This window comes from Mycteria americana, chromosome 6 (genome assembly GCF_035582795.1).
Source record: "Mycteria americana isolate JAX WOST 10 ecotype Jacksonville Zoo and Gardens chromosome 6, USCA_MyAme_1.0, whole genome shotgun sequence".
NCBI lineage: Eukaryota > Metazoa > Chordata > Aves > Ciconiiformes > Ciconiidae > Mycteria > Mycteria americana.
Window position 1 is genome coordinate 56,132,917 of NC_134370.1, and position 25,056 is coordinate 56,157,972.

The window sequence follows — 25,056 nt, forward strand, 5'->3', positions numbered from 1 at the left end:
TTTATTAATTATTTTATTTCATCTTTTAATTTCACCACCATGGGTAATTTTTTTGTGATTTGCATGGAAGATGTTTCCATATTCCCATTAATGCAGTGTAAAAGTAGAACAGCCAGCACTGGAAAAGATGGCTTGAAGACTATCCATGCTGCTTCTACTGATATAGTATGAGGGAAGGGAATCTATTGAATTTCAGTACTTCTGTTTCTAAAAGCCATTAAGACATACATAATTCAAGCACAGTGCAACACATTGTGATGCACAGGGAGAACAGCTCCGGTACTTCTGATAGAGGTTTTCTAAACATAGGAAAAAAGAATGCGGGGAGAAACATAGTTTTACATTTACAGGGATGGGGATCCATGCACAGATACTTAATCAAGAAGGTACTCTCTTGATATTGATCAGCAGCTTGTTTATTTGCTATGCATTCTTTTTCAAATTAAAAAAAAAAATTACTTTTTGTCTCCTTGAGCTTTTAGCTTTTAGGAAAAATAGTTACATTCCATTGTGGGATATGATTGATGATCATCAGGATCAACAGCTGAATGTGAATTAATAGCTGATGTTCCAGGTCTTTCAGCTATCTACATCACAATGTTAGGGAATGATTTTCAATGATAATCCTCAAGTTCTGGGCTCTGTTCTGCAGTAAGGTCAGATACAGATCTTCTGACAATTTCAAAGGAAGGTGTGCATTTAGAATACATAATCGGGTCTGTCTCTATTTGCATTTTCCTGTCTTTCAAGTGCATGAGTAGTGTTTAGTGCTTATTCTTCATCTGATGCTTCAGAGTGCTATGGTGCGGCAGGTCAGCTCTTTTAGTCACACTTTAGAGACAAGGGGAAGCTGTGTCACAGCACATTGGATAACTTACATCAGGCTACACAGGAATTCTAAGGCAAAGTAAAGAAAAACCAAACTCTGAAACACCCTCAAAGATCTACTGTGTTCTAATCTTAGACCATGCTTTCTCTCCTTAGAAGTTATGTGTGGCTTAAAAGCATAGAAAATCCAAGATTTTCATTACAGTTTTTGACAAAAATCTGAAATAGGTGACAAGGTGAATCGCCATACATCCCTTAGAAGATATTCAGTGATGTGTAGCACTCTTCTAATCTGAGAAGCTCATATTTTAACACTGTGACTACTTACTGATTTAGTTTTTAATTACTTTGCATTGAGAGAAGTTCTGTTGCTTCTCCACTTCATGTCTTAGTAGTTTCCCTGGCAGATACACTCTGACAGTTCATACACTTAAAGTGGTGGTTTTCCTTCATATGAAAAGCAGGGATAAAAAAGCTAATTTTACTGAAATGTCTACATTAGTTAACAAAGATAGAGCTTACTAACAAAGGCAAAGATTTTTCCAGGAAATGCATTTCACATACTGCCTCCCTTGGTGGGATACATACAGACCACAAATGTAAGACCACTAGAATATTAACGTTTAACAAATACTGAACACACAAGCATTCACACCAAACATGGTACACATCAGAGAAAGCACAAAAATACCAGGCAGGCAGAAGACTCAAAATTTCTTACCAGATCATGCACAAGCTAGAGAATCATCTTGTTACTGGGACTACGAAGGCCAATGTAGTTACTTTCTATCAGAGGTTGTTGTGATAACCAGAAAACACAATATATTTCCTAAATTAACCTGGAATTGGACTTAGTTTGGCCAAGATTGGACTAAATACTAATCTCAGATTGTGGACATATCACACATTACAGAAAGGTGCATGCAAGTGCTAGACATTTTAGAGGGCTTTGTGCTCACAAATTGCATGAACCAGTTTGTGTGTGCACAGCTGGAGGCATCTGGCAGGACATCCAGCCTTGTGTATACACATGCTCATGCTTATTAATGCAGTGTCATAGGGAGGAGTGGAGTATAAAGAGGTATGCGGGCTGACCATCCAGGTGCTACACACCTAGTGATGTGATGACTAAGGATATGTTAGCAAGATTTTTAAATGCTATTGTTATGTTGGTTTAACTACCGGAAAATATGGTAATTTGAGTGTCTCACTGGGACTAAAATGTGCACTTTTCATTTATTTTACCATGTGCCCTCTATGTGCTAGTGAGTTCCCAGGGCAAATCAGAGGGGCATCAGCCCTTGACTGGCATCATCCAAATATACCACAGCCATGACCAGCATTTTTTTCTGATATGGTACGGCTAAAATGGGACCTATTATGAATGGTTCTAGACTATGAAGTTCTGGGGGGACTTCACAACTGGTAAAGATCATTTTAGGATGGCCTTGTGCAGTGAAGATAAGGTAAGTCAGCTTTTGGTACCCCTGCACATCACACACACTAACCATTGTGGATTATCTTCTGTATATCTTATCTTTTATGCATAAATTAATCCACTGATTTTTTAATATGAAAACTCTGTTCAGCTTTGATGCCTTACTTAAAAAACTAAATAATTTGGAAAAACAAAAGTTCAGTGGAAGTAGGAAGAGCTACTGTCTCCCTCTTAAATATTCTAAAAGCCTGTAGTTCACAACACGACTACACTGCACAAAAACATCACAGTTTTGCAACAAGAAGCTCAAAAAGGAATTTTGTTTGTGCTTTAGAAGGATCTATTATTTCGGCAATGGTTTGAACAACTGCTGCTAACACATTTTATACCAGGTTTGCTTATTCTCAGGAAAGTATTGTGTGGGAAATGCACTATAGCACTGTGCAAATGGTTCGGCTTAATGAAGTGGACAAGCTGCAAGACTTATGCAGGTTGACATCACAACACTCACTGCTTGAGACAGTAACACATAGCTCTCAAAACCGCTGTGTAAAGGAAGTAAGTTTCTCAGTGATGCAAATCAGTGATGTAGAGATTAATTCATTTATCTAAGGCTTTCCAGTGACCAAGAGAAGAAGTCCTCAGCATTCTTGACTTGGCTGAGATTACTTACTAGCAAGGCAATAATGATAAAAACAACCATCTCTGTTTCATGAGCCAATCTGTTTCTGGATAGTGCAGACTTATTATGGGAAGGGAAGTGTATAACAACTCAGGTAAATGCAATCTGTAATTCTTCATACTAGTTGCTACTAGTAGCAGTTTAACTAAATAGATACAAACATGCTCAGCTGCAGAAATCTCAGCCACCCAGATGTGCTTAAATGATGTACTATAGGGCTAACCTAGCCCTAATGTTACCCCACTTTGAAATCCACCTTTTCAAAGGAAAGGATGAAAGTGAGGCAAAAAGCAATGCTGATCAGCATCTGAGAAGATGTCATATAGGGATATACAGATATGAAAATGAAGTATCTACAGTATTGGGGACTTTTCTTTTTTGCCTCAAGTCTCATCTGCTCCATAGAGTTTGATGAAGGAGGAAAAAAAACCATGTGAACAATTTTTCAGGAAAATAAAAGAAAAAAAGCCCTAACTGAGCAGATTATTGTTGGGGGGAAAAAAAAAGATGAGTGACATTACTGTGCTATATCTAATTTAGGAATCGAAAGAGAGAAAAGACTGTTCATCCCTTAGCTTCTTGGGTTCCATTTGCAGTTCGCAGCATGTGTGGGCTAGTCTTAAAATATATTGGTAGGTTGCTCAGGTGTCAAAATCTGGATTTTTTTAAAGAGCAAGCTTATTTCAGTAGTGGAAATGTTATTAACCTGCTAACATGTAAATAATATTTTTCTACCAGTTCTTAATTTGCTTGGCTTTCTTAGGTTCATAAATATTTCTGTTATTTTACCATCTTCTTAAATAAGAGTGAATTTTTACCCACAACAGAACATACTCATAAATTTGTTGGCACACTTCATAAGATCTTTTATTTAAGGATTATTAAATAGATAATTAGAAGTTTGACTTTTTCTGAATGCTAACCAAGAGCAGAGAATACTTTTGCTGAACAGCTGAAAAAATAAAATAAAAAATATTTGAACATCATTGTTTCAAAATGCTGCCTGTCTAAAACTGTAAAATTTTTTATACATACAAGCCTTGGAAAAGAGTTAAAGATCTGATGAATTTGGCTGCTTTCAACAGAATGTGTTAGATTGAGCTACTCCATGCTGTAATTTAATGTGTGCTAGTACGAACATAATCTTGTTAACTGCAAATTTGGCAGTGTTTCTACAGGAAACTACAGAGATGCAAATTACTTTTGCATGAGTTAAAGGGAACCTCTTTAGTCAGAATTCCATTTATCTGCAATTTCACAGGTCTAATTGCTTATAGTTTCCTAATGGGACCACCTGGTTACTTCTGTTCAGAACATAGTTTTACATATTGTATGTACATCTAGAGAAGATACAGGTATTTATCAGATCTGTTCCTTTAGTGGTTCTTTTTGTCTCTGATAGACATCATCCTTCCTCCACCCCCACTTGACTACCTAGGTACAGTGAATCCCATTCTGAGATGTTTGGCTGCCACTGCCCTAAATACTTGGGCCTCTGACTTAATAGATGTGAAGATGGACACTTCAGAACTATTCTGCTTAAGTCTGGGCCTCTGTCATCTCATCAAAGTCTTTAGGACCACGTATAGATTCATATAGGAATTCCTAAGCATTACATGTAAAGTTGGAACTGAACTTACTGGAGCAGAAGTACGATTTACCTACAGTCAATATAATACTCTTGTACATAAACAACCTGCTTTTGCTTTCCACCTTTTTTTTGATCCTAATTGCTGTAACTCATTTCTGCCATGTTCTGCCATCTGGTGAAAAGCAACACAAGCATTAACTTTTTTCTTTCCCTTTTATCAGCTTCCAACTTGTCAGACATGAAAAAGTGATTTAGTGCAAACGGGGGCACTCCTTTTGGATGAAACAAACAGGAGCTAAACCAAAATTCTACATCATGATAATCCGTTCCCATGATTTTGGACTTAATTTTTTAAAAAAAGACAGCGGGTTGCATCCCACTTTACTACTCTTACTTTATTATGGCAGACTGATCTCACATATAATTTTGTAAGTACCCTTCCTGCTTGGCTACAGCAGAGGAGGAGAGTTAACAAAGAAACTCGTATTGTTCAGACTATTTTATTTTAACAGCAGGAGAGATGAGAGCCCAGTTTTTTCTCTATTTATAGAGCTCCCTGCCCTGCAAGATGCAGTAGGCCTACTCTGAACACAGGGACTGCTGCTTGATTGTGGTATTTTGACTGCATAGTTTGAAAGACATACTGCTCACAATGTGACACTGAGGAGATTAACAGCATTTAATTTTTCTTAGAATTAGTTTTGCTTCAGCTGAAATAGGTCTCATTATTCTGCTGAAAATTACCTGACTTGTTATGCCCCCCACAAGCAAAATATTAACCTATTTTCTCCCTGCAAGGAAACTGCTTACAGGTTTTATCGCTGGCTTTGTTTCTTATAAGTACCAGTTCAATAAGGCAAATTGGCCATTAACGTTTGTGCTCTTGGAATGGCTAGGGGAATAAGTATTCCAGTTTGAGGACAAACCTTTTAGGGGCACTTTGATATGGGTGACAAAAAATTGAACATGAATGTACTTTTCTTCAAGAAATTCCCCTAATGAGAAGCAAAAAAACCTTTGAATGTATTTTTTAGATCTCTTTTCTCAGACCATGAATCAGAGATGCGCTTAAGGTACCTAACAAAGGGATTTTAGAAAAATATGTCTGAATTCTCTCCAAGGCTTGCATGTTGCACCACATTTGTAGGAAATGTTGCTTTGATACTCTAACACCCTTAATAGTTCATCCTCATTAACATTAAAAGGGAAAGCAAAAAGGATGAGAAGTGATGAGAGATTTTGAAAGAAAACTGCTATGAAAAATCCCAATTAGTTTTTTACTATTTTTTAATTATATAAGCTATTGGGAGCAAAAGGAAAACTAATATTTTCTTGAGGAAAATGGAACATTTTGGAAACTCAAGAAAATATTCTGATTTGAAAATAATTTGATAGATAGCGACATAAAGTGCTATTCAGCTTTCCTCTGCCCTTGTCTTCATCAGGATTTATAGACACTTAGCTGTTTTTATGATTCATGACATTCAACATGTAGGATTGGATCCAAGACCTTAATACAAAAGTACTTTGCACAGAACATAAGAGCATGGAAGACAAGATTATTTGTAATATTCAGAGAGTGAAAGGGGGTTAACAGTAACCACAAAAAACATAGCCATGCCTGGATGATAAATATATATTTTTAAAGTTTGATATGAAATTTTCAATGATGACAAGGCTGCAGAAGTTTATGTCATGTTTTCTGGAGCAGGAAGTATTTTTGCCACGGCAGCTTCAAGAAGCTATTACTAGCTCAACAAAACCTCCTCACCACAGAGTTAATCTATAGGTTCCTTTGGAAGGTGCTATTTATTGCATGACACAGGGGACTGTCTTACCTCTGCAGTGTCCCACTGTGGATGTGGAAATATGAAATAATGTATTTTCCAATTCTCTTTATAGTGCGGTCACATTAGATCAAAGTTTTGTGAAACTATCAAACTACAGTCTCAACCATAAAAAGCTGATGTATATGTAACTTCTTTTTTAAAGCCAGCTGCTGATAATAAGGATAGTATATTCATGATCCAAACACTGTTTTTTAACAAGACGACAGGATTCTATAGCTTGAAAAGATGTTAATTTCTTCATTAGCTTTCAAAACAGTCAAAGACTACGATCAGCAAAGTACTGAAGCACCTATTTATGTCCTTTTACTGTTGACAGGACTTCAGGCACTTTTAAGTTCTCTGAAATATAAATGAAGATAAAGCTAAGCATGTTCTGGACTGTTGAGTGTCAGCTCTTGGTGAAATGGTGCTAAATCTTGAATACAAGCAGGCCCTCAGATACTGAAAAGTGCACTTAAAAATGTTTTATAGATTTTTTTTTTTTTAATTCTGAAAGACTTTGCACTATCTGCCTAGTAAAACTTTTCGAGTGTCAACTGAATGCCCAAGCATAGCTCTTTTTGATTTTAGATCATAGGGAATTACACAAATGCATCAATGGAAATTAGTAGGAAATGTGACTGTTCTTAGCCTTAGAAAATATGGTCAGGAATAATAAAAGATGCTTACTATCACAAACCTCATAAGAGAATCTCTCTCCTTCTTTCTTCTGCTCAGTGGATTGCAAGTCAAAGGCATTAGACAAAGACATGACACATTACAGACAAAGCACAAAGCACATATTATACAAAATTTTCAGATACAGGCAAGACGTACCAATACATAAAAAAGCAAAGTATAGTCCAATACAAACATTAAAATAAAGCTGGCACTTACAACACAAAACACCCAGTGCTGGTTGAACTTTACAGATCATTAGCATGTTTCTGTGAAATAGCGTTAGGTCTTTCTAGTATTGTCAGGGCATTAAATAGTTCTTGTAGACTTTTTTTTTTAAAAACATTTTTACTTTCTTTGCAAGCAGAAGTGAAGGCTGTGACTAGGTTGAAAACGTGATGCTAATGATCTCTAAGGAATTTTGAAGGAACCAGGAAACAAATATGACTCACCTCCTTTCCTCCCATGGACTCAAACATTTTCTCAAGCTGGACTCTTAATTGTTGAATGTTATTCATCAAGATACAGGGCTACAAAGAGAGCACCAAACGTGAGAATGTGCATGTTATGTTCCTTTTATGTATGAATATCTGTGTTCACAGCCTCTGGGCTGAAGACCAGTTCTTCGGCAGCCCTACACTCGTGCAATTGTATTTTTTCGAGAGGGATCTCAGGTTCCCGGCCACTGCTGCCTCCTCTTCCTTCTTTAATTCACACTCCTCTTTGCCCAGTCAACAAACCCACTCAGCCAGTGACTGCCCATTATGCCCTCAAGACAGTCTTGCCCCACAGGAAACTAAATACCTTTTCCCAACTAGCTGGGCAGTTTTCAGATCCCAGTATTTCACGTCCTGAACCTCATATCTGATGTAGTTGCAAGTCATACTTAATACAATTACATCTGGTGAATTAATGCAAGTAGTACATTATCGTCTCTTTGAGAGTAGACACAATAATAATCAAAGTACTTTGGGAGTGAAAATAGACTGGAGGAAAGTGAATGCCAGATTGCTTTCTAGACCCAGTTTTTGCAGGGAACTGTGACAGCACTGTAACCCAGATAATGGCTGATGCTTAAGTATTTGAATAAATCAACAGGCAGTTCTGTTAATAACAGAATAATATTTCAGATATGTACATTTGGTATTGCTTGAAAAGTTGGTGAGTTAGGCAATAGAATTTTGTAAACATATTATGTTAGTCTAAAAATATTGCTGTTTAAGCTCATTTCTTTAAGGCAGAACACAGAGCCACAGTGTAAAAGACAGCAATTGCTGGACAAATGTAAGGTAAAAAGAAAAACATGGATAAAATTAAGCAGCTTACTACAAAATTATGGAAGAAAGGATCTATTGCTAGAATTTTGTGTACTCAGACAACATTATATGCTAGTTTGGTGTGGTGCAGGGGAAGCAATAAGACAATACTCGCTAAGAGTTCTGGTTGGCCAAGGTCAGTGCGTTCTAGGGCATGACTAGATTAATTTAGACACTGAAGTAATGCATTTCAATAAAACACATATACTTTTTCTCAGACAACAAGAAGGTGATGGAATGATTACAGTGATTGATACTTGTTTGTACCTTTCTAGTTAATAGCATGTTCCAATGTAGTGCTGAAACATGCTGGGATTAGATTTTGGTATTCAAAAGATCAATAACATAATTTAGCTTTAATGAGTTCTACATTACTCTCAAAGGAATTTGGTGTCAGAGTCCTTCTCAACTGAAGCAAAAAAAAAAAGAACTTTGATCTAACTTCTTAATACTTACATTACTGCTTCCCAGTAAAGCATGCTATTTGGCCTCCTGCAAAAGACAGCTGGTTTTGTATAATGGTTGAAATATCACCTCTCTTCCTGTCTCTTGAAAAATCCACAAACCCCACTTCTTCTGTTTGTTTATCTACCTTCTATTAATTTATGATCGCTAAGACTGAGTCCTCCTCTCCTGTTCTATGTCCTCTCTTCTGACATATTCATTTTTCTGGAAATTATCTGCAATATCACAAATCAGTGATTATGCTTTCTGATGGGGGAATAAGTAGGTGAATACCACGTCTTGGTTCTTTTGTTCAAAACAAGTGCAAATGCCTTTGGCAGTATACTGAAGCTATGAGGTAAATACTTTATACTGAGGCAGTTTTCAAAGTTTCCTTTGAGGCTAGTGAAGGTTGCTCTTTTGCCTACCTTGGCTCAATGGAAAATGGAGCTCTCCTAAGCCTACCTTGGCTCAATGGAAAAATTTCTATTGCTGTCAGTAAATAACAGAACCAGAGCTTAAAAACATTCTCATCTTACTATTTCATTATCATCTTGTCCTTCAGAATACTCTGCAGCAATTTACAGGAATCAGACAGCCAGATGCAACAACACATAAAAGTGAGTGGCAAGTACAATACGTGAAACCAGGTTTGTTTGTAAACTCTGTCAGAAGGTGGAAGATAAGAGGATGTTTCTACATTAGACACATGTCTTTATGAAAAGCACCTTTGGTATGTTTTTATTTGAACAGTTTATGTGCACATTTTATAGTGTTTAATAAAAGTAGTAGAATATTTGACTTGAAAAAGAATGCCTAAATCTAACTTTAATCATAAAAAGTATTTGTTTTAATCTCTTCTATCAACTCTAATGCAGGAGATGGACTTTTAATATAACTGAGATCATCAGATCAAATGGTCTTTTATTAAGCTAAAAGTATATATTTCAAAAAGGTAGCTTTTGTTAGAAGTAAGTTATGTCCCCCAAAGGCATTTGATATAATACTTTATATCATAATGAGATTAATTCCATCTAAAGCTTTAGCAAAGATTGGCATACCAGGGTAACTTTAGAAATCAATCACTCCAACAATTAAAAAAATCCCATTGGACAGGCCAAAGGACTACACAAATAGTTTGACTCGATGACTCAACACTATATATTAAAACTTATTTCTTCTAGAAAGCAATAAGCTTTATTTAATATTAGGATTAAATTGAAAGAAATGGGAAAACATAGCTACAAAATTTATTTCTTTTTTACATTAAATTTTGAGAACAGTTATGGCTCATATTGGGTCAAATACAGAGACAGATTATTTTAGATGAAGCTTGGTTTGGACTGATTAACATTAAAGTAGAAGACGTGTAATGCATTCACTCCTCCATACTGGGGGGAGAGAGTGTTGTGTTCTTTTCAGCTCTATATTTGCCCTGGAGGAGAGAGAGGTAAGGAATATGTAGAAGGTATATCTGTAAAGTTAAAAATGCATGAAGATTTACATCCTGCTGGATGCGGAAAAAACCTGGCAAAATGGTGTGCTGGTTTAGCATATATCAACTGGTGTCCAGTCACAGGACGTGTGGGAATGGTTCAAAGCTGTGTCAGGGGAGGTTCAGGCTTGACATTAGGAAGCACTTCTTTATCAGGAGAGTGGTCAAACAGTGGAACGGGCTTCCTAGAGAGGTGGTCGATGGCCCAAGCCTGTCAGTGTTTGAGGCATTTGGACAATGCCCTTAACAACGTGCTTTACCTTGTGGTCAGTCCTGAATTGGTCAGCCAGTTGGACTAGTTGATGGCTGTAGGTCCCTTCCAACTGAAATAGTCTATTCTATTCTGTTGTATTCTATAACTGGCACGTTTCCTAGTGTTTCTACAGCTATAAGACTTATTCTCCTTACACAATGATTGCCAAACTTGGCCTGGTGCTTTTACTCTTTTCAGATGCTGAAAAGATTTAGTACTACCATAAGAAAGATGTGTGGATACTTACTAAAGTAAGTCTTTTCAATGTGTTTACTGAAAGGGGCTTCAATGTTGAAAATATCTGAAGTGGGAAGTTAAATCTGAGACATGACACGTCTATGTAAATAAAAGTCACTCCTCTGTAAAAACTTGTATATAAAACTTCTACTTAGTTATAAAGTTTTGAGTTTGGTATTTTTATTTATTAATTCTATTTTAGACAAAATTGTGTAAAAGGAACAGAATGGTATAAGTCTCTCCTAGCAAATATATCTGCGGCCTGAAAAATTAATGTTTAGTCTTTTGTAATGTTGCTTATAAGAAGAACCATCCATAATTGATATTTAGCTGCAACAGATGTCTTTCTGAATTCTGTTATTGTGTGTATGTTGGTGACCTCTAGATTACGACACTGTCTCACGCTACAGAGAGCAGTGGCAAGAATGAGCGCGTCCTCAAGCCATGCACAGGGATGTGACCGACATAGCTGAGATCTGTGTATGAGCTACATAAGGGCTGTACTTTTAAAGGTGAATAGGATGAGGATGGTGCTGCAGTTATTTATCTAATTGTAGGTGGATACATCTGTACAACATACTACTAAACATAGGAGACATAGTGCTAAATGTTGCCTGCCTAAGGAGTACTGGCTTGGATTGAATATCAATGATACTGAAAAGTGTTTACAAGAACAATTTTCCTTGGTCATGTTAAGCTATTGATAATGTCTTGATTTGCTTAACCACATCTTTAGTGTCCACATCTCATTTGTTTCTGAGTCCATGGCAATCTGGTCCTTCATTAGGGAGTCCCTTGTAAGCAGTGAGGCAACAAAGCAGCACATGATTTCCTTCTCACTGCTCATGGATAAAGCACAGAGAGTGAGTGGTAGTAGCAGAATTCCACCTAGGTAGTAACTAATTCCACCTATTCCAGCTTTTACACAGCAATCTAAGCAGCTATGAAAACATGCTGACCTTATTAAAAAATAAAGCAAACCAAAAATATCTTCCCCTGTTCATGCTTTTTCTCATACAGAAAAATGATTACGTTTTCAAAAAGTACAGTAAGTCATTTAAAGGTAATTTCTGAGGCAGAAACAAAACACAGCTTTTTACTCACCACATTTTCTTTATCACAATATGAGCTGAAGTAATTTGAAATAATTACGGCATACTGAAGAAGCACTTTGTTGATAGTCTAGGAGAGGAGAAGAATCTTTTAAATGGTAAATTTCATAATGTAAAATTATTATTATTATTATTATTATTATTATTATTATTAAAAATAATAAACAAAACAGAAGTTTATATAAAGTGTAGATTTTACAGGTGCTTACACATTTAGTATATAGTATTTTCTTAGATATAACATAAACAATCCTGTGAGCACATTTTCAAATCCCTGCACAACAGATGGTGGGTTGTTCTTAATGGAATGTAATCTTCAATAGCAGAGATACTTTAATTTTAGTCATACTGTTTTCGAGAAGCATTGAGAGCTCTATGCCTTGCAATGTACTACATACTTAATGGAACAGTAGCAAGCCCAAAAAATCCTCTGGAGTTGCAATGCATAGATTAAAAATATAATGGAAAATTAAGACCAAGGGAGCACTGTTCAAAGCCTGCTAATATGAGTTTACCTTACAATAATCATGTAAATAGGAGCTTTGTTTGCAAATGGAAAACTGTTGCAACTGAAGAACAGGAATAAATGTAAATACAAGCTTTTTTAAAGCCACCAGGACTATTATGGAAATCTAAAGCTTGTGAGGAAATGTTACAATCCAAATAGAAAGCTGGCATAACAAAGTTGAGTTTATCAAAAAGCAGGTGAATAAGAACTACCACCTCGGAGCTTCAACCAACAATACTTTATCGCCATACCTTGAATTTTTCTTTCCCTTGCTCTGACTAATTAGATAATTGCATTTCACTGAATTGCTCCATTAACGGAATTGTAATCAGTGCTTAGCAAGAATAATAACTGATTGTATAACATATATAAATATGAAATCTCGGAGAGGATAGCACTTCTCAAACTGGTTTTGAGAAGTGCTATTTGCGATAGTGCGATTTTGACAAAGTAGATGAAAAATATTCTTAAGCCACAGACAGCATGTCTTCCTAAGGATCCCAGTCAGAAATAGAAGAGATTAATTCTAAACAACATTGGAATTAGCTTTTAAGTACATGGCAACACAATGTCACTCTCTCTGAAGCTTAGTTGAGATGCATTGATTTTAATTTACCTTTGCAAATCTTCTCATTAAATGAGATAGTGCTTCTGGATTAGGACACTCCAGTTTCCTAATAATCTCAAAGCTTTGATTGAGCTGTGTGAAGACATCAACCACAGAACAAGAGAAGAGGGCATGATCTGATGTTTGCTGAAACTAGAGAGAAACATTCAAATGAGTTAATACTCATTCAGAGGCCAAAACTGTATTAACTGATTTTCTTACACTTGAAATTCTTCCTAGAGTCATAAAAAGTAATAAATAAAAAATAATTTTAAAAATATCACTGATAATACTGAGAAAAGTGGCTTTTCACATTTCTGTTACTCTCAAACCTCTTAAAAATAAAAACGAAATTCTCTTTCATGACATTAGTATCGCATCAGAGTTTAGTGAAACCATAGACTGAAGTCTATAAGGAATTTAGGCAGGCAGAATTAGAGCAGGAATTTGTCCGTGGGGTTATCTTCCAAGAACCGTTACTGACTGCGTATCTTATGAGGTCTAACAAGGATACTGTGGGATCAAATGTACTTCTGGTTTTGCAATACTAAGTAACTGTCTTAATACTTCCTCTATTCTTTTCTTTGAATAGTAAAGGCTCACCCCATCTTTTTTGTCTCTTTCTAGTGCTCCGTGAAGAAATTCCATTGAGACATCCTCATTTTCATCCAGCCACTGAATGACAAAAGGTTCAAACCACCTGAAAATTAAAAACAATTTTGTAAAATTAAGTAAGTACATTTCATAAAGATCCTGAGAGGGCAGGTACCATACCACCCAGCAGTTTGGCATCTTGTGTCTTCACATCTGTTCTAGTTGTTAAAAAGTCTATCATCCTAGAAAAATTTTTGTCACCAAGGACGCTGTGGCTACCAAGAAGTCTTTCAGGCTTCAGTTTCACAATACTCTAACTGGTCTACCCCAATGATGTAAAATTAGCAGTAGCCATCAGAGAAATGTGTTCATATTTTGCAGGCGATCATATTCTGCACATTTTTTTTATTTTAGAGTGTGTTGGTTCTTTGTTAACATTTATTTTTTATTTGTATGAGAAATAACTTGGAGAAAACTTTGCTTTTATAAAACATCAGCTGTGTTTTATTTTTCTTTAGTTTCTTTAAAAAAATTTAAAGCAATAACAAGCCCTAACCCATCTCAGCAAATCAGCAGACTTGCAGAAGATTAAGGAATGAGATTAAGGATAGCTCATATAAAAGCGCAGGATTGAATATATCAATTGCAGGAGGAAAGGCGAAAATGAAAACAGCAACTGAATATTAACCCAATGGAGTAAGAATAATTTCAGTAGTATATTCCATTAGCATTGTATCTTTATCCAAATTTGGGTATGAAACAAATGCAGGGGCCTATAACTAATACTGCTGCTGTTCCCACATTTCATACCATCCTCAGGCATTTTCTGACCAAAATATTTTGTCATCTATGAAGACCTGCAGTTACAACTGTTGATAAAGAGTCCTATGAAATAGTTAATAGCACTTTTAATACCTGGACTCTTTCATTTGATAGGATGAAGAATTAAAGAGGAGGAAGTGTGAAAAGTAAAGAGTTATCAGTGCTACGCACCTTGAGATCTTGCTAAAACTTGAGCATAAATATTTGACCATAATAAACCTTGCGCCAAGCCCAAACTCATGGCACACTTCCCTATACGCTACTTACAGAGAGTATTCAGGCACTGCATCCTTGAAAGCAGACAGTTCTCGCACATATTCATTATAAAACCATTTCACTTTGAAGTGCAAATTCATATAATCTGTGCTTTTGCATAACCGCTGCTTTTCATGTTCTGTAATAGAATGAGTCAAAATAAAAGCATTTAATAGCATTCTAACAGTAAATAACATTCTTGTGCCTCAATGCACTAGTGACATAATAATACAGTACTTGCATTTTAAAGCACAATTGGTTTGATTTTTTTAGAGGTAGTAGTACCCACAGTTTCAATCTTCAGGTTCTGAGTACCCTTAGGAAAAACAAGACAAAACAAAAGAAAACAATGACCAGACCACAAATTAGGCTTCTCAACTCTCTTCACTGCAGTGAGGAAAACCCACAAACTTGCTGCCTTCCTGTTCTTGAGATGCTGCTTTGGTTGTTGCAAAATGGTTAAGAGGCTGTGTCAGGTTTCAAGTTAGAACAGACAAGTACAGCTGTGTAGTAGCCAAATGACGTAACAGCTATAAATGCCAATCCTATATGAATCTGTGAAAGCTGCATTAGTAAATGGGCTGCATTTGTCACATATAGTTAAGAAAAAGAAAAAGGAGGCAACTCCACAGCTCTGCAGCCATCTGATTTATACATGGCACAAGTAGAAAAGCTGGTTTAATAAAGTGTTTTCTAAGTTTTTCAAATGGGCTTCTGCACATTCTCAGTGTCCTCCTGTTTTCAACATATCGGATATGCAGATGATCATGGATCGCAGGAGTCATGGAGCCACCTGTAACCACTTTCTGCATTTTTAAAGTCTGATTTAATTAGTTTGGAACAAATGTCCGCCTTTCTTCCAGGATTATGATCCTTAGTTTAGCTTATCCACAATGCTCTGCAGTCTTTCCTACCCAGCCACTGCAGGCCCGGCACAGCTCCATTCTTTCACTCCATTAGCTAACGGGCACTTTATCCTTGCTCAAATCTTTCATTTCCTTCTCCCACAGCAGGACACCATGGATCCACATATCTTGGGCAGAGTACTCCTTCCTTCACTTACTGCTCACAGCTTCCTGAAATCTGCACAGGTCTCATCTGTTTGAGGTGTCGTGTCACTTGCACGTTCTTCCTTAACCAAAAGACTAAACTCTTTTCCCAGCTCCCTTAAAAAGTGACCTAATACAGATCCTCAGCAGAAATGACATTCTTGCATAAACAGTAGGTATTAAGAGCTCACCTCTTCAAACCTCCTTTTTGCTCCTTACTTCTGCTTGCATCATAACATAGTATTACACAATTTTTTCATATATATTTGGATGTGAACCTGATTTTATGTAGTAGCAGGAGCATCCCATCCTCTGTCATACACACACATGAATATACCACTCAGTTCCCTGTCAGTGCAAATGCACTGTGAAATACACGTTCTGTGTTTTTCAGATCTGACCAGGTACATTAACAGGAAATTTTTAGTTTTGTTATTACACCAAATCAGCACTCTAGTAATATGACCGTGCCATACAAGAAATAAGTGTTTCAGAAGCATATTATTATGTAGTGAATTACTAAGTTTTGTGGGAATCAGCTTATGAAGTGCCCCTGTAGGGTCTTATTGCCTTTTTGGCATTGTGTTAGCATTTTCACCTTCAGTGCCTTTTCATCACACTCCAGAAAAATCAGTAAATCAGTTTCTGTCTAAATATTGTATTTGTTCATGCCCAATTGCTACTTTGAGAGTACTACAAATTCTCCCTAGCATAATATCACTGGTTACTAGCCTTAAACAGAACCACAGAGAGAAAGATGTATGTGTACTCTCATGGTTCTTACTTTCTATGGACCTGAGGAATCTTTTTTTTTTATTCTGGTAGGAGTTTTTCCACAATCTATTATTGCAGACAGCTAGATAACCAAACACTTGCTCAATAAAAGGTAGTTCTTACAAGTGATACCAGTCTTTGACGGAGAACAATTATCTTACTGCTATCAAATTCACTGCACGTCTACTGCTTAAGTCATTATCAAGAAAAATCTGTCTTATATTGAATCCCAATAAAGTGGAATTTCTGAAATGAATAGCATTTTGTCATTTGAGTGTTGCGTGAATGGATTATTGGATTATACAATGCAATTTAAGAATGTTTGCTATAGTATCACAAACCAAGCAAATGCTTATTTCAATTTTAGAAATGAGCTGCTGCCGACAATGGGCAAACTTGTCCAGGAGGGTACAGCTTATGCAATAACATTAATTTATATTTTCTCTTTTAAGTTAAGATCTAAATTATAACACATTAGAAATGAGCACAAAAGTCATTCATGAATAATTGAGGTTTTTTCTCCAGGCTATTATACCTTGGAAAGAATATTTCAAAAGAGTCTCCTAGGATATTACTTGTAAGTGTACATGTAAGTGGAAAAACACATCCTCAATTCCTAATATTAACCTATGAGACCATTGGAAAATAGTTCACAAGATCTACAAAGTCATTTTGTATCCATGCATGTTACCTCTTCAGTTTATATAAACCAAAGAACAGAGAAAACAGGTGCCCATATGAGTCAGCCCACAACAATTTTAACTGGATGATATTAGACGGGTTTATCCACAGTAACCATGGATTTCAGTTAGAAAGCATAGGAACATCACTGTAGGCATTCTAAATTTAGATTAAGACCCATGGATTGCTTTCTTAATTTCTGAAAAACTTGCACAAGTTAATGCAAATATGAGACAACACAGAATATATGTATGCAGTTTGGAGATCTGTGTCTTTTTTCCTGGAAGAAAAGCTGGCACCATGTTTTCCCATACAGATATATCCATTTTGGACTTTCTGGAAGACAGATGTAGTAGCTGCACAATACAACTCTCTCTACAAAAGTCCACTCTTGCTTTGCAAAATTATTATAATACTGAATCAGCCTTGAACTATACCTGGCAATTATTAGCTGTGCAAATGTGCTCAGCAGAGATTATGATAGAAATACTAGACCTTTCTCATAATTGATTCTACATAAACAGCATCTCCAGTAGAGTAAACCTGCTATTATTGACCTTTTTTTTTGCTGCTACTTTTATGAAACGTTCCTTGTAGCGCAGCATGTTTTTATAAGCATCTATTAATCTACTGAATTTCATAACAAGGACATTTGCAGCTCCCATTAGTGATAATGGCACATTATTCTATATTACTGTATCATGAATCAATGAAAAAAATACTGATAATATTTCTGTAAACTGTAAAATCTGTGAACTGTAATCTGTGTGTATGGGGCACTTTAGCTGCTTTTATCTATTGCAGTTCAAGTAAGAGCATCTTTTTTACAGTATTGATTACACTGTGGTTTTTTTTTTTTAATATCTCCTTAGGGGTAATGCTCTAATGCACATATGCTTTCCACATGTTTGCAGGAATAAACATTGTAACTGCAACTACAATGAAAACTGTATAAAGAGTCATTCCATCTCAATTGTACCAATTACAATTACAGTAACACCTTTAAGAAGACTTCCAGTAAGCAAAAGCACTGAGAAAAAAAAAAAAATCTTCTGTTCAGGTGCTGTTTGTGTAAGCAAGAAAGAAGAGAGATTTTTTAAAAAGACTATTATGTGGAATGCATTAGTATATGCAAATGTGTTTGGTGTGTGATTAAATCAGCCACTGACCTGGTGACACTGTATCTAGCAAATAATCTAATTGCAGACAATTGTTCTTTTACAGAAAGACGTATAAAGAGACGTTGTAGGAAGGACTATAATCCAAGGTACTTTCCTCACAGGCCTGTGACCAAACAGCAATACTTTGGAATCATGTTTGATTTCTTATTCATTTTGCCAGCAATTGCTAAAGAAAGCTGAGAAGATTTTCTTAAAGTAGCAAACAAAAAGAAATTGCAATACAACTATTGTGTTTTGGTCTGATGTTTGTAGTGGCATAGTATTTTGTCAATCAAGTCATAATGATGACTTATTAAGCAGAAACATCTACATGACACTAAAGACATAATGCCATTTAACAAACTGAAATAGAATCCTGTTCGCTACAGAATCCTTCTCCCTTTTTATCCTTGAGGTAATAACATCACTCTGAGTATCCGTGTAATTTTTGATAATTATTAGCTGCTAAAAAAGGAAAAAAGGGTAATCTAACAACCTTGATAAAAGATGAACATTTTAAATATTCAGGTCATCAATTTGATATTTTGTTCAACTCTAATTTTCCCTTGTTTAGGTACAAAGGCTGAGAGCAAATTTTTTTTTTCTACAGAAGTTTCCTAGCCACTGTTTTTTGTAACAACATACAGTTAAATTGCTCAAAGGATTCTAATGAGGTGGTTTTAAAGAATATTTCAAATCCTTATGAACAAGAACTGCAAGAAGGAAATCTGTCTGTAAAAATGAACAAATTGACTAGATAGATATAAATATATATGAATATAAAAAAAAAAGCTTGTCCAGTTTCCAGGCTTTAAAGACAATGTTTCAGAGATGAATAACTACAACAAAGAATATTTATGTGTAGCAAATTAATTATATCACAATCAGTTGGTTTGACTGTTACATACAGGCTATTGCACTACAGTTTATTAAAATGGAAAGGATTGAGACTAAGCATAAGGGAATTGTGTTTGGATTAACTGCAAAATTTCCCATCAAAAATCAGATGCTATTTTCAGCCATTGTAACATTATTCTATATGATTTGCAATAATTACTTACTAATCATTCTAGAGACTACCAGCTGCATATTTTTTGTCTATTTCTTTCAGAACTGCTGTTCCAGAAAACCTGCTATTTCCAAACTTTCAGTCATATAATTGGGAAGTATGTGCATAGCACAAACTGAGTATGGCTAGTGGAAGAAGAGGTCTTCAGGAAGTCCTATAAGGAATGATATTGATTGAGTATGAATTGGTATTCCTCCCTCTGAATCCCTGTGGAAACATTACACCAGTAGGATGCACCTGTGTTTTGGGTACTTGATCCCCATGCAATTTCCCTACAGTACAGGAGTTGGTTGCTATGCCATTGCCTCTTTTAACATGGGTATTATGCTTATAGTGCTCTAGACTTAATCCCTGTACTGCTGAAATGAACTGGAAGACTCTAATTGAATGCAACATATTGGATCAGGCCACATATGAAGAAAAATGTAAACTCAAACAAAGTTCATAACCGATTTAGAAGGCAACATTACATTCTACTAGACATCTCATCCCAGGGTTCTTGTACTTTGCTGAAGGCAATGGAAGTCACTGGTTATTAACTGAAATACAGAGCAGGACACAACTAATTGACAATTATGTATAATTTACATTGGTTTTGATAATGTGAAATACTACTGGTCTTTCTGAAAGGGCTCTTGGTGTCAAGATAAAGATAATAAACTGAAAACTGAAAACCTTCTGTCATTACCTCCTTTTTTGGATTGTACTTACAACTGATTTACAACTAAAAAACCCTCTAATTCTCCTTTTAAAAATATTGTGTCTGTCATAAAAGACTTCTACATATTCAATCTTTTCTCTGCATTTGCTTGGAAATTTTCATCAAAATATCTTTGAGCACTTCACAAACATAATGGATTACACCTTGAACATCTCTGAGGTGATTATATTCACATTTTACAAATGGGAAACTGAGGTATAGGGAGATCAAGTGAATTTACTAAGGGAACATACATAAATTATGAAAGGCAGTGTAGATCTTGTTCAAAGATTTCTTAACCAGAGAGTCATATTTCCTCACTGAACAGAGACCAGGGAAGGAAGGCAGACTGTCTCATTCTGAATTGTGAGAAAAAAATCGATTTACTGTTCTTTTTGTCTTCTTGCCTGCAGTGGAAGTGGGCTAATCAATCCTTGACTTAATGCAGTGCACTTTACAAGCTGATATGACATTGCCCTTTATAGTCAAGGAGGAGCTCTCAAAGCGAGAGGCCATTTGCTCAGAGTGCCCTGCTTTGCTTCACATTTCACAGCAGGTACAAGTTGAGTTCAAGGCCACCTGCTTAGCATCTGAAAAGGCAGAGCTATACATTACTTTTGGGAGAGGTAAACTGCTTATGGGAACTTCAAGGACATCAAATACCAACGTTACATACTACCTAAGAGATGCAACATGTAATATCATAAGGGATGTGTGAATCTGCTGCAAACAACCGTATTTTCTACATTGCATTTGCCATTTTTTACCTACAGTGTTACATTGCCTAAACATTTCAAATTACTTTAGACGAATTAACTTTGATATCTTCTTAACATTACTGAGTTGCTTTTTTTACTCCTTATTGAAAATTTAGCATATTAGTCTCATCAATTAATTACTACTTCACAGCCAAATACTTCCAGAAAGGTGGATGGGTATATCACCAACAGGACACTCGAGATGCAAGATATGCAGCTTGATTAAGCATAAAGTTGCTCTGTCCTGCTTGCAACTAAGACAAAGAAAAATGGCAGTAGAGCAAATAATTTAATAAGATCAACCTCAGTATAGCTTTTACCCTTCAATATCACATCAGAGCGAAATTTGTGTACCATGAAAGGTAAACAGATCAATAATATTCAAAGAACAAACACTCAGAGATAAAATTCTGTCTTTAGATATATACGGCTACTATTACAGAAGGAAATAAGTACTTACTTCCAAGGATGGAAACAATCTGAATTGTGCTTTTTTACTGTTAGTGGAATTCTTGCTTTGTACATGAATTGACCGTGGAAAGCCTAAGGAAATGCAAGCTATGAATGGAGCAGAAGAAATGGTCCATCCTATCTGATATGAGATCTACGGTGATGATTAAAGCCCTGGTTCCGAAGAATACGATGGAAGTTTCAAATACTTTGTACTGAAGTTTCAACATTTATTCGAAGTAATCACACAATCAGAAAGTAATAAAAGAGGAAAAGTAGTGCTGGTATATGAATCCAGTTTACATAGATTTTGGCTTTCATAAATCTCTAATATGTATAAAAATAGCAAAGCAAAGAAAGAATACACATGCTTCTTGGAAACCACTGCTTCTCAGAAAATGTTATCACATAATTAAATGCTATATTGTAATGCTTGAATCTGGGAGGAAAAAGAGAAGGTAATAAAGGCAGCCTTCATTGTATTGGGTCTTAACTGCTGAATACTCAGCTTTGCACCTTCAATGTTATTCTTATGACAGGTTACTCTCATTTACTTATTGTTTCATTTTTTAAAAATTTATCTTGCTATGAAGGAAACATTTAGACTTGATTCTCTGCTCTTTGGCTTGTCACAAGAGTGCAAAGTGAGCACAAAACATTACCAAATAGGCGTGGTAGCATTTTATAAGCAATTGGTGGAATGAAATACAAAACAGGAATAATCAGGCAGCAAGATAAATGTGAGGCTGTGCTTTAATAATTACCTGGTTTGTATCTGGATGTGCCTGTAAAGCAGAAGCAAAGGCAAAAATACAGAGATGTTCTCTAATTGTTACCCAGCAAATTGCACTTAAGGCTTATTACAAGATAACGTAGAAAAAAGAAGTTTTAATGGATTTATCCTATTCTCCTGGGGGTGCTGGGACCAGTATAAAATGTTTAGTTTAGAACCAATGCACTTGCCCATAAGGGGAAATTTACCTGTGTATCTATAGGAGAAAAAAGACACTAGTGATCTCCATATGTGGAAAAGTCCTGAAAGTAAAAGACTGAGTCTTCAACTTAATAAAACAGAGGCTGGGAGAAGAACAGTTGTTTGCCGTATGAGGAAAGCTTTTACGAAGTGTCTTAGTGTGAAGTTTAAGAACAGGCAGGATTAAAAATAGCATGCAGGTTGCTTGTTATTTTAAATTTTCTTTTACTCAAATGTTTTATTCTAGTTGATAAAGAAAAATATTTTAAGAAAGCTGTCATTGGTTACTGTTTCTAAAAGGAAATAAATCCAAAATATAAGTGGATTCACAGGGTGATTAGCTCACAGAATTCACGGAGAGATGCAGCAGCTAGGTTCCACCTCTACTGTGTGAGAATTATGCAGCTCCATTCTGACAGAGATAAGGGGAATAAACCCCTCAAGAAATAGGACAGGAAAATTCAAGCCCTAGCTGCTGGACTACATGATTGCATTAGGGGAATGTCCTGTAGGAGGAAAAGGGGGAACCTTTTCTCCAACCAGCAGATGCAGAACTGCACTAAACAATGCACGTCCTTTAAGTGACTTTCTGTGCGGACAAAGTCACAATTTTGCTTCATGTCTTGTCTTTTTTTTTCCCCAGCCATGACATTATTTCAGACAAAAGACATAACTCTAGTTTTTGTAAAAATGTGAGTTGCAATGAAGTTGTATCATCTTACTGGTGAAGAACAGTAATCAAGGACAAGAAGAAAGACGAGGCAAATGATTCTTCTGGGCTGAGATACCTCATAAACCACAGAAGAAGTCCTGACTGCCCCTTTGTATAAGGCAGAACTCTCTTCCTGCTCCTATAGGTGATATACAGCCCCTTCAGCTGAACAGAACACTTCTCCCTAACTTGCATACTCAACTCATTGTTTTGTGGAAAGGACAGGGCCATGTGAGCTATAAATAACCCCTGACTATTAATCAATGTAGCGTTCATTTAAAGCATCATTTATAGTCTAATAACCTATCCAGCATGGTAGTACTAGCATATGTTGACTAGCAAAATTGTCTTGCTCACAATTAGGCAACGCTGGAAAAGTTTATACACAAATGTTTTACAATTAGTGACTGCCTGGGTAAGAGCTAATAACAATGTTTCAGAACAAGATTAATATGCAGTAGTTAAGATTAAATAAGGCCAGAGCTTTCGTTATTAAATATATGGGGCAATATATACTGCTATTATTGAGTGACAAATTTAAGACTAAATGACAAAGTCAGGCATTCACTGATACACTACATTTTTTGTAATAACATCTGGCACCATAAGTACACCTACAATCAGAAATAAAGAAGCTTTAACTTACTAAGATTACTGTAGACTTATACTGCAGTATAAGCACTCAGTAGTACTTATTGTTCTGGTTACGGTTCAATTTGTAAAATCAAAGAAAATGGGTTAGGTGATGACTGAATGATACAGTGGGCATGCCCCCAAGCGCAAGGTCGTACCATACTAGAGATCTCTGAGGTAGTTCCAAGTAAGATGACACACTGATACAGCGCAATACGATGCCATGAAGAAATATTAACTTAGCTCCTGGGAACAGTTCTGTCCACTTTATCTGTCTTAATTAGTGGGTCTAATTAACTTCAACAAAATAGTGCCCTTTGGTATGGCTACAGTGCTTTTTAGGCAAGCCTGGGGGTCTCTGTGTTGCACCTGATAGGTACTCAACTGGATTCTCTTACTCGCAAAGCTCAGCCCTTCAGTACATACAATATGTAGCTGCTGTTATTAACATCATTGTCTATTATGCTGACCAAACAACATTTCTAACTCCCCTCTTCCTCCAACCATGTCACATTCAAGCTTACTGATTATCTGCCAAAGGAAAGTTTATTAACCCCAACCGTAACCGCCTTGTCTTTGCCTTTACAGTCTCTTTGAATCCCCCATGAGACTACGTATGAGTCTTTATTCTTTATGTCTCTGGAAAAATGAGGATGGAATATATTTATTGAGATGTGTGAATGCAGAATGAGATTCACTAAAATAAAAAGGTTTCATATTTTGATACCCTGATAAAACCCTGCATTCTGGTGGATGCTGCCCTGTTCTTCCCTTCCATAACCTCAGCCCCACCTCTCCAAATGTACTCTGTAGCCTCCCTCTAATCCAAGGCTATATTCTGTCTTAAGGGGAACTTTGTAAATTGTAAAGTTGGAATGAAAATAGACCTGAAATCTGCCACCAAATGGCGTGACCTTTCTCTGGGCAGCATTAGCCTTTTTATTTTTTTTCTATGCTGTCTCTGTGCTCAGCATCAACAGGCTCTTCTCTCTCAAATCACTTTACCAGTCTCTGTCATGAAAGAGGAGTCTGTCAGAGAAGCACGAAGATGATATCTGCTTATGCACTGAGGATAACAGCAAACTTAAAAAGCAAACCTCTGTTAAATGCATAAAATTGTGTAATGACTCCCTTGTTCTTCTCCGACTTTTGTAAGGCCTGACACTTCAGAATCTTAGCGCTGCAGGATTGAGACTGTCTACTGCTGTATTTGCACAGCAGCTAACTCCTGGCCTGATCCTGGTCTTGATTTCTGGCCACTACCAGAATTAGATTATCATAATAACAGCAATTAGAATGTTCTCTTTCTCACAGACTGGATAGCTTTGGACATTTGATCTGACCTGTTCAAAAGTTAGAGATACGAAAGATCTGAAAAAGGCTTTTCTGAGGACATAGAATAAAAGAT

General features: G+C 36.2%; 1 protein-coding gene across 1 annotated transcript in view; it reads right to left on the reverse strand.

The window, feature by feature from the left end:
• The window catches only part of UNC13C (unc-13 homolog C), a 188,083-nt gene that overhangs the window by 31,299 nt on the left and 131,728 nt on the right, over positions 1–25,056 (reverse strand). The window contains exons 18-22 of the mRNA XM_075506000.1: positions 14,702–14,828; positions 13,622–13,718; positions 13,028–13,171; positions 11,896–11,973; positions 7,499–7,576 (exon numbers count right to left, since the gene is read on the reverse strand). Coding sequence (XP_075362115.1) covers positions 7,499–7,576; positions 11,896–11,973; positions 13,028–13,171; positions 13,622–13,718; positions 14,702–14,828 — 524 coding nt within the window. The remainder of the gene's footprint in view (positions 1–7,498; positions 7,577–11,895; positions 11,974–13,027; positions 13,172–13,621; positions 13,719–14,701; positions 14,829–25,056) is intronic.